At 39.3% G+C, this 10,299-nt stretch overlaps 1 protein-coding gene across 1 annotated transcript; it reads right to left on the bottom strand.

The window, feature by feature from the left end:
- Positions 1–1,759: 1,759 nt before the first annotated feature.
- Positions 1,760–6,147, bottom strand: SIM1 (single-minded family bHLH transcription factor 1; the record flags this gene model as incomplete). The annotated part of the gene is made up of 2 exons (XM_009704929.1): positions 1,760–2,490; positions 5,718–6,147. Coding segments are annotated over 2 exons (1,161 nt in total), but the record flags the coding sequence as incomplete, so codon positions are not given.
- Between the last annotated feature and the right edge of the window lie 4,152 nt (positions 6,148–10,299).

Here is a 10,299-nt window from a genome sequence, read left to right as displayed (position 1 = left end):
TTTTGCTTCTGATTAGTTTTATTTGAAAATAGATATTTTTAACTCACCCATAGCATGCTGGTTTATATTTAGTCCCATTGATGACTCAGGCCCATATGTCGAGCTTCTTAATGCTACAAATGAAGCTAGACTTAGTGCTAATCTCATTTTAGTAACCACCTCAAGTCCTCTTACCTCCACGCTGGTGTCATAGGGAGCGGTGGTCCTGCTACCATTGCAGCCAACTTTGAGACTTCTTACAAATGCCATACAAAGAAGGACAGGTCTAGCAATTGTGCCTACAAATGCCCTATTTTACTTTTTTTAGCATATGTTTTTTATTTATTCTTTTCCAATCAATTAGTGTCTCTTTATTCATGAGATTACTAAAAATTGCAAGAAGTTTCTCTGCCTCTTTTGATGTCTTCTATAGCTCTAGAACAGGCCCTGATAATATCAGCATTCTTCATACAATTGAATTTCTTGGAACTCTGATTTCCCTCAGTATTTTTTTATGTACATATGACTGATTTTGGTATCCCTAATATGTTCTGATATTCATTAAATTTTCTGCTGCAAGCAAGAAAAGAATGCCTATCTCCTTTTCAAAGTCATACCTATTACTTTACTGTATGTCAGACAGAGCAGTTACAATTTTCTATGCTTTCTTAATTTACCCTAAAGCTTTACCAGAATTAGGACAAACTGCCGTACAGTTTTTGTCTATTCTCTTCTCATTTTTTTACACTTATGCAATTGCCTTTGTATTTTACAGCAAAATTTCTATGATTCTATTGAGTTCCTTCAGTGTTACAAATTAGGTCTTAATTATTCAGCCACTTAGAATCACTTTTCCTTATTTTATAATTATTAGTAAATGGCATACATAGCCATAGGATTAATGTGTTTATCTTGGACCGCTCCTAATTCCAGCCTATTCTCCCTGTTTCTCCTGACAATTTTCTTCCATTTCACTCAACTAACCACCTTGTGCAACCTTTCAAAAATATGAGGACAATCTCCCATCTCTACATCAAGGCAACCAAGCCCTATGTATTTCTCAAAACTACACTGAGAAAGTCCCTCTTTCTTTTGAATACAGTAGAAGTAAATATTTGATCGTACTAATCGTAAGGATACTCCTCATTTGACTCCTTTCAAATCAAGCGTATGTAAATAGATATGCATGTGAGTACACAAGGAAACAATAATTTGAGTTCTTTCTCCCTTTTTTGATTTTGCATTGGTTAGCCATGGATGCTTTATACCATGGAGCAGCAAAACACACTTGGCTTAGGGAATAAACAGATCACCAGAAGTACACATTTTGATGTGTATTTCAAAAGAACACATTCCAACTTTCTGCTTTAAAAGAGTGCATAGCAGTTTTGTTGGCTGGGACCTGTGGGGCACATGCAGTTCAGAAGGTCTGCCCTTGGCAGCGTTTCCAAACAACCACCTCTTACACAGTGTGCATAAATTGCTGTGCTAGCCTGCCCCAAGCCGTCCCTGCCTAGATCTCTTCCATCCTTCTCACCTTGCATGGTACCAACTTTGAGTTTAGCTCCGTTTACTCTAACCCTGCATGCCAGTGCATTTTTATTTTTTAAAAGTAATGTGTGTTAACTGACTTATCCTCCCAAACCTTAGGTTATTCTTTCTAGTGCACTGTGGTATATCAAATGCTGGTAACGACAAGGGCATGAAAACATATAATATCTTCCAATAGGTTTTCAAAGGTTATTTTTTAAAGCACAAAAGTTTTTTAGAAAAAAAACTGTCAGCTTCCATTGGTTATTATAACAGATGTTCCCTTGTGTCCTTGTGCTGGATCTTGCTGCATCCTTAAATGAGAAGTCACATCAAAGTGTGACCCATTGCAGCCTAGTGAGTAGTTTCTAATGGTTTCAGTCTCATATAGATGCTCCAGGGCATATCCAGTTAATGTGTACGCATGCTTATCAAAGTACTGCCTGTGGGAGCTGTAATAATTTGGAGAGGCTGCTGGGTGGTCCCCTGGGGTTTGATGAGGGGACATGTCTGAATGCAGGTAGTCTTTAGCTAGTACCAAACTAGATTTTGATATTCGGTCAGAATTGGGGCTGCTTATCCTAGACAGCGTTGTGGGGCTGTTGTCATAGTCATTTTCATGTGGGCTCATAATCTTTCCATCTCGTTGCTGGATGTGTTCACAGGGAGGAGTGCTGGCAACCGTCGGGACACGGCAAACATCCCCTGCCAACTGCTGCTGAGGGTAGTTTGCAAAACAGATAGCGTGCTTCTTCCCTGTGCCGTTAATGGAGACCAGTGGATCAGGGGTCGTTTTCCGCAGCTGTAGTCTGTTTTCTTCCTCTTTAATCATTTGCTGGGTAGCTCTTATTAGAGTTTCGATTTTGCTTGGCTCATGGGGACTGCTCTGATATTGCTCAGTACGGTATCGGTCACCCGATTCACTGGCAGAGCCAGGATCAGGTGAGCTAACGACACTGTCCTCATCCCAGTGTCCTCTCCCTAGGAAAGAGAGAAAGGGGACAAGCACTGAGGTCGAAAGAAGCAAGCAATCTTGAAGAACAAGTACTTTCAACCTTATTTGACAGATAGAAAACCAAGACAGAGGCAAATGACTCCTGACAAAGTCACCGAAAACGATCATGGAAGACATGGTAGACTCCTTGCTTTTCAGTGACAACCTCCAGTTTCCAGTGTCTGCATGTGGAACATGTAACACAGCTGAAAATACACAAAGAAGAGATCTAAGCACCTCAACACAGATGTCCAGTGCCACCTGAGATGCTCTAGGGTAACCAAGCATCCACCTAGGCCCGGCAGCTATGGCACCAACTCTACAGGAGCTCTGTGTCTTCTGGAGCAGCTAGAGGCCAGGCAAGGTACCCTATGGCATGTCAAAGTGCCCTCAACACTGATGTTCAGGCCCCTGACCCCTCACTATCTCTTTGCATCAACAAAGTCTGAGTGAATTGGGATCGTGGTGAAAACAAAAATCTCAAGGAATTACAAATGTACATCATTCCAACATGTCTTCTTAGGCCTTTGCAGGAGCTAAGACATAGAGACAACATTGTGGAATAGTTTGCAGCTCTGCAGTGACTTTATGCGGGTTACACAACAATAAATAAACACAAGTAATGAAGCAGTTCTTCTTTAGAAGCATAAGAACCCGTAGCTGTTAGACAGGGTTACTGTAAAAATATAATGTCATATCCCAACACATAAATATTTGCTGTATAAAATTTTTAGAACCAGAAAATATAATTATATTCTTACCTCTCTTTAAAAAATTAGGCCCATAGACATATCAGAGAAGGCGTTCAGCTTGCATGTAGCTGAAAGGACAGAATCAGACCTGTCAATCCTCATTAGGAAGAAAGTGAGTGACCGCCAAACCTGAACAACCAACTAAGGCCACACCGCAATAAAGGACTTGATAAAGGATTTGCTGAGGTACGTGTCTGCAGGAGGGCACCTGTTGGACTTGCACAAATTACTTAACGATGCCTTTGCCTCAGCACATACAAAGTCCTCTTTGGGGATGAGGCCCGTTGGGTTGGTTGACAGGACTCCTCAAAGGAAACCCATTTTCAGACTAGCACAAGTAGCTCCTCCTGCTCTGTGTTGGGTCAAGGCGCACAGATCTGCTTGGGTGGCAGATCACTACTGCTTTGTTGCAGAGTTCATGACAAAAATCAGTGATGGGCTTTTACAGTAAACGTATCCTGCCATTTGTCAGAAGAAGTACTGCACTGTGGAGTATCTCATGAGCATAAATTTATCCTTTGCCTCCTCTGAAGATCTAGACCCAAAATGCCAGGGCCTGGAGGTGGAAGGGAGCTCCAGCCGCCGGAGGACACGGTACGTCCAGCACACCATGACGTACTAGGGAGCTGGTTGGCCACAACTCTAAACCACGTGCTCAATTTTTCTTACTGCACAGACCTTATCCGCAGTGTCCCAGGCTTCCTGAGTGTTACCAGAAACACATGGACTTATACGGAATAGCCAGGGCCTACCTTACCGGTCAGCTACTTGTCATTCTTGTAAGGTGACTCTGAGCCAGAACTACCAGAAGATACATTAAAAGAAAAGGAAGAAAATATTCTCCGCCCAAAGAAACGGCTCTGACTGCAATGTTCACGTAGTATTGTCAAAAAGAGTTTCATTTGTGAAAGGCCAAGGTTTGAAACTGCCTAAATCTAAATTAAAACGGCACATTTGTAAGGGAAGCTGAGATGTTTCTCTCCTCAACTAAGACCAATGTGTCAGGTTTTACCCCCAAAGCTACATGCAGACTGAAGGCCTACTGAAACACATCAGACTTGATACAGTAAAGAAAATAACTGCAGCACCTGGAATTACAGCAAAACCAAGGAACAAACTAAAATCATATTCTATTATCAATTTGCATTGATTATCCTTGACAAAAGTATGGAATAAATATTTAACACTTTTGTATTTGTACCTCCATATGATATTTCTGCATTACTATCTTTCTATGCTCAGTAAGAACTATCATGCATAAAATTTGCCAGCAAAATGGTCATACTTTGCTCAATTCTCTTTTTTGGAGAAGAAAAAGCTAGAGGAATACAAGTATGATGGAAGTACAGAACAGACACAAGGAAGGGCATGTGTTCTCGCAGGAAAAGTGGAGTCCTCATCAGCAAAATTTAGGGCTCCTTTGCTTTCCTCATTTTTCTTCTAACTGTATTTCCTAATCATTTTTCTAATCTCAACATAATTTTCCTCAGATTGGAGTAAAATAGTACAGTTCTTTTTGATTTCCAAAGCCTCATTCTGCAAGTCAATGGAATGGTACTAATGTAATTAGCTTTTATGAGTTCTTTAGATACAACCTATGTTTTGACAGATTATTTTAGTAGAAAACCTTTTTTTATTTATTTATTTTTTAATGCTGCATCTATCCTTACAACCTTGAACTCTGACCTTTGGGTCAGTTGCAGTCTTTCAACTCTCAGTCTACCCTTTAAACACAAGGACCCTTGGATTTTTCCAAACCCAAGATCAGCCTTTCACTGTGATTTTTTTTATTAGCTTCAGCCTCTGAAGATATGCTAATGCACTGAGTTTGCAACCTGCCAGACACCAAGCAAGGCTTTAGGCTTGGTGCTGAAAGGATAGAGAGATGCAAACTGGCTAAAAATTATAGCTGGGAATAAATGTCTGAAACCAAAAGCAAATGTTAATTCAAATTGCCAACTTTAACTAAAAATAAACATCAAATCTTACAGAACCTAGTAATAGTCAGTGCAGAGAAAAAAAAGTCATTTGGAGAACAATTTGTCCAAAGACTTTAAAGATTTTTTATTATCTAGCTTGGATTTAGCTCTAATTTTCTGCTAAATATATTCCATCTAAAGTAGTTTGATCTTAAGTCAAATAAATAACATATTTCTATCAAGTGTATTGTTTTGTTTATATTTTTAAGATCATCCTTAAAATCTCACCAGTCAGGTATTTCCACCTTAATTTCACAAATTAAAAAATATACAACAAAATGCTATTTTGCTGCACGTAAGCCAGACTGTCAAACTCGGCTTGAATGTTAAGTATTCCTCATCTCCATAGATGCGATCTCTGAGACAAGGACATACATCAAGAGTCTCTCTCATTTTCTCTCTCTCACATAAACAGCTGCATGTTTATGTTATGTTGCTTTATCCGAGACGGTGCCACTTCTGCAAATCCTTGTTATCTCTTACCATGAATCCTGTGCACTGACGTTATGTGGGGCATGCTGTTTTCATACGCTTCTCTGCTCTCAGGGGACGACTTAGTCAGAGGCAACGCTGAGCGAGAACCCCACCAGCTCTCCCTTCCTGGCTGTGGCGTGCCGAGGAAATACCGACCAGCTTCACATCTGCCTCCTTCACAGGCCTGAGTATGGAAATGTCTGTCATCGGTCAGCCTGGAGTGGTCGAGTGTAAAACCGTAGCAGAGAGCACTGCGGTCTGAGTACTGTCTGTAGGCACAGGAGACATCGTGGTGCTGGGAGCTCGGTCTGTCCGCGGGCTCAAGTAGCTGGGGCGAAGCTGTATCGGTCAGGGGGCTCCCACCCCACTGGCTCTCGTGGTCAGACTCGGATCTCTCCGTGTGAAATCCAGAATACTGCAAAACAGGAGAAGCAGGGGGAAGTTACTACGCCTGGGTGAAACCTGCAAGGAACTGCACTGTAAATGATAGGGTGGTTTTGGGGAGCGTGCCCACACGTCTGCACCTTCTGATTGGACTCCTAGTCCTTTCCTGTACAACACTCTGTAATGAGCTCACAGATGACAGGACAGACCTCATGAAAGTCTGAAACATCCCATGTCGACCCTTAATAACCATCTCCCTTATGATGTGTAATATATAGGCTCAGCAACATCAATGTTGCGATTCAATATTTTTTTAATACATCCAGGTTTTTCTTATTGCTTTGGTGCTTATGCTCAGCAACGGTGCTCCAACGCACCTCAGCAAAACACTTTCAGCAGGGACTGAAATAACACTGCTCCTGGAGCATTCTTGCATGTGAAATTGAAACTGAATGTATTTCAAGTTATTTTTCCAAAGGTTCTCCCTCTTTTTCTCTTATTTTGTTTGTTGTTGGATTTTTTTTTTCCTTACCTGGAGGTATATCTTTGAATTTCTTCTATTAATAGGGAAAAGAAAACATCTGTAGATCATGGGACTACCAACGCTACTACAGAGTAAAACCCTGAAGTGATGGCAGATCAGTGGGAAGCTAAAAATCACAGCTCTGTTGCAATGTGGGAACAAGGAAAATCCAGAAACTATTTGCCAGCAGAAGTGACTGGTAGCCAAAGCAGGCATTTGGCACCCTTGCTCAAGCAAGGCCCTCCCATCACAGAAGCAGCAACTAGCAGGCAGTTGGAAAAGCAGACAGGAGCATGGGCATTCATTTAGAGAGAAGTAAGTGTTAAGTTAAATGTCACAGATTTCTAGATATTCATAATGAATGTTTCAAACTTTTAGGTAGTTTTGAGGGGGGGGAACAAAAAAGAATGCGTATTAAACCTCCTAGGATTTAGCTATCTCATTTTAAAATCTTTTTATTTATTGTAACTGTCGAACTTTATGGAACATCTTTAAATCAAGTTCACCCATGATTACGGATTGGGATGAGACCAAAGCTGTACATGCTCACCTCTTCAGTACTGCACACTCATGTCACAAATCAATGTATTACAACATGAAACCCTGGAATTCTCCCATTCCATCACTCACTTTCCAGATGCCCACTCTACTTTTTCTTTTAATAGGCATTAGGTTTCTCTCCTGAAAACATAAGCTTACCTTCCTTTTCATTAGATTGAGTTGCTATGAAACTCCTCATTATCAGCCAGGATCAAGGTTTTATGCACTTACCAATCGAAAGTACTGACCAGATGTTTGACTTACAGAAACTTAAACCATCTGTGCAACATCAGTAGCAGTTTTGGCATTTAATTGAGTATTTCTTCAGTATTCCAGTTTATATTTGTGAATACTGTTTGTTAACACGGTGGGCTATTTAAGGGAAAGAAAGAAAGAAAGGGTCATGGCTTTGAGGAGATCAATTATATTTTGTTATTAGTTGTGAGAAGAACACCCGTAGGCAAAAAGCCCACCAGTAGATATGGAGGAGGTCAGCAAGTTAGTACCACCATATTCATTGCAAGGTTTTAGAGATGAAAGGGTAAATCTGATTTTGCATGGAGGGAAGATAGTTACAGAGCCACAAAAGAGTTCTTTTAAATGTCAGTAACTCAGCATTCATTAACTAGGAACTTTAGTCAGCCATCACAGTTATGTGACCAACTGGAACGTCTAACTCTTCCATCATCCTTTCAGATCTAATATCTTCAAACCACTTAGTCACAAAGATATCTTCACAAATACTGACTGAATTATTCTAAAGTTTTTGACAAAAATATACAGTTAAAATTAAGTTTCCAATGAAAAAATCAGAAATTATTGACAAGGTTTTGACTATTAATCTTTAGTTAAAAGGAAAATTCACGAAAGGAAAACTACTTTTGTACCTATTTTTAATTAGAATTAATTTTAGTGCTCTTTTTTGATTTGAATTTTATAAACTACTTTTTTAATTTAAAAAGTTATGCTGAAATATAAGATAATATAAGCATAAATGTAAGTATAAAAGTTAAATGTTTGTTTATTTTCTTATTAAAAACAAAACTCATGGTACGTATTTCTTTATGAGGAGGACAAGGAAAATTAATTTCTAATAATTTTATAATGAAATTTCTTTTTTGGACAATTTATTATGATAGTAAATGCCACAGAATCTTTCAAACTGAAAATTCTTAATTTCATTTAGCTCTAATAGATATTCTTCTACTAGTTGTCTGTTTCTAAGGTCACTGCAGGGTCCAACATAAATTCTCTTGAAAGGAATTTCTTCATTTAACTGAAAACTTGCTCAATTTTTTTTTTTTTTATCTTGAACCTAAAGACAAAGGATTCTATTGCACAGGCCTTCGTGCATTTTTCTTAAAGAAAAAACCATTTCAAAGGGTACATGTTCAGTATATCAGAAATGCACCATATAATGCCATATAACCATGTAGTCAAGACCAACAATACTTCATACATATTCTTTGTACTTGATGTAAATGATGATTATTTGAGATCTAACCCATAGCAGCTGCTAGGCCACGGACAGAATTGAATTAACACAGTAAATTTCTTGTGGCCCACATTGTCTACCAAGGTTTGATATGACTGCTTACTCTTAAGGTACAGCACAAGCAGACATAGGCCAAAAATATGTCTAATTCCCTTTAAAGCTAATCACGTCTCTATTTGGCATCGTCAGGCTGCCTCTATCACTCCAGTCCTTCCATTGCCTCTTCTGGGAATCTGATGTTGACAGGTGGAGACTCCAAATAGGGGCATGTGTGACATGTTGACAGGGGGAGAAATGAAAGGACGATCAAAGATACTGCTTTACTGAAATGGGAGTGGAAACATTATCTCTCAAGTCAGAATTAGGCTCCCATATGTCAAGTGATGAAAGAACATAGAAAATGGAATCAGATTTAATGAAAATTATGGCCAATTAAAATTGCAGGATTTTTTTTTTTTTTTAACAAAGTTTAACCAGCAGACAGAAGTCAAACATGACAAAGAACTTCAGACAGGCAACATCTGAAAACCCTTCAGGTAATTTCTGAATTGTCTTCTGACAATAACAATAAATAAATCAAATGGTCCTCCAGCTGGTTCCTGGAAACTGAATTGCCACCTCCTGATACTAGAAATGTCTTCCAGAGAGCTAATCCAGTCTACCATCGCCGTGAGAGCACACCAGCGGGATTAGCATCGACAGAGAAAGGGGCTATAGGCCACCCCTGATGCTATTTTCACTCCAACAAAAACTTCAGGAGGGCTGAAGGGGCAAGGAAATAGGAAAATATAAATGCCGTGTCTAAGATAAGCTTACTTTACGAGAGCCCATGGAAGTGTATTAGGCCAGTAGACAATTTAATATTTCTCGGGTGACTTTCTTTTGCTTGACCTTCTGTTTCCACAGGTGTCTTACTGGCCCGAGCACCCATCCTTTCATATGTAGCAACATCAGCCTGCTCTGCACACCCTGCCAGATGTTCAAACAATAGATGTTACAGATATCTAATTTTCTGGCAACTTACTCAGGTTTTTGTCATAATAAACATTAAATATATAGTGAAACCCTCTCAGAGTGCTCTTTTCCATGAAAAACTTTCACTACATCAGCATTAGCAGCTTTCCTCTTGATTTGTGTCTTAACCATGACAAAAAACATCACAGATGCGGGCTGCATTGTACTAAGAACATATGCATGCTTTTAAATCACTTTTATCTTACTTTTTACTAATGTAATCCTGAAATGTAAAATATGTTCTTTTTGCATTCACCATTATAGGCAGAACAGATGGTGAAAGGCTTAGATTAAAGTAATACAGCATGTCCATTAAAATAACCCCCACTGCTGGTGACTCTTCACCGGATCAGGAGTTATGTTTACTATAAAAAGAGGGTTTTGCTTTGCTTTTGAATACACTGGAAGTTGCCAAAGCTTTAGGCTAGAGGAAGAAATGAAAAAACAACACCAAAAAAAAAAAAAAAAAGGCTGACTAGAATTCAGTCTGATTCTGTTAACTTTACCCCATTGGGTGATATACCCAAATAGAGGTGGATTGCAGAATTAATCCAGATTATCCATTTAAAGGAGCTATAAAATCAATTACCCTCCAAAATCAGGTGTATTAATACACACCTACTAGAGAAAGCTCT

This window comes from Cariama cristata, unplaced genomic scaffold (assembly GCF_000690535.1).
Source record: "Cariama cristata isolate BGI_N322 unplaced genomic scaffold, ASM69053v1 scaffold25147, whole genome shotgun sequence".
Taxonomy (NCBI): Eukaryota; Metazoa; Chordata; class Aves; order Cariamiformes; family Cariamidae; genus Cariama; species Cariama cristata.
The sequence above is the reverse complement of the archived record's forward strand: the minus strand, read 5'-3'. Positions and strand labels throughout refer to the sequence as shown.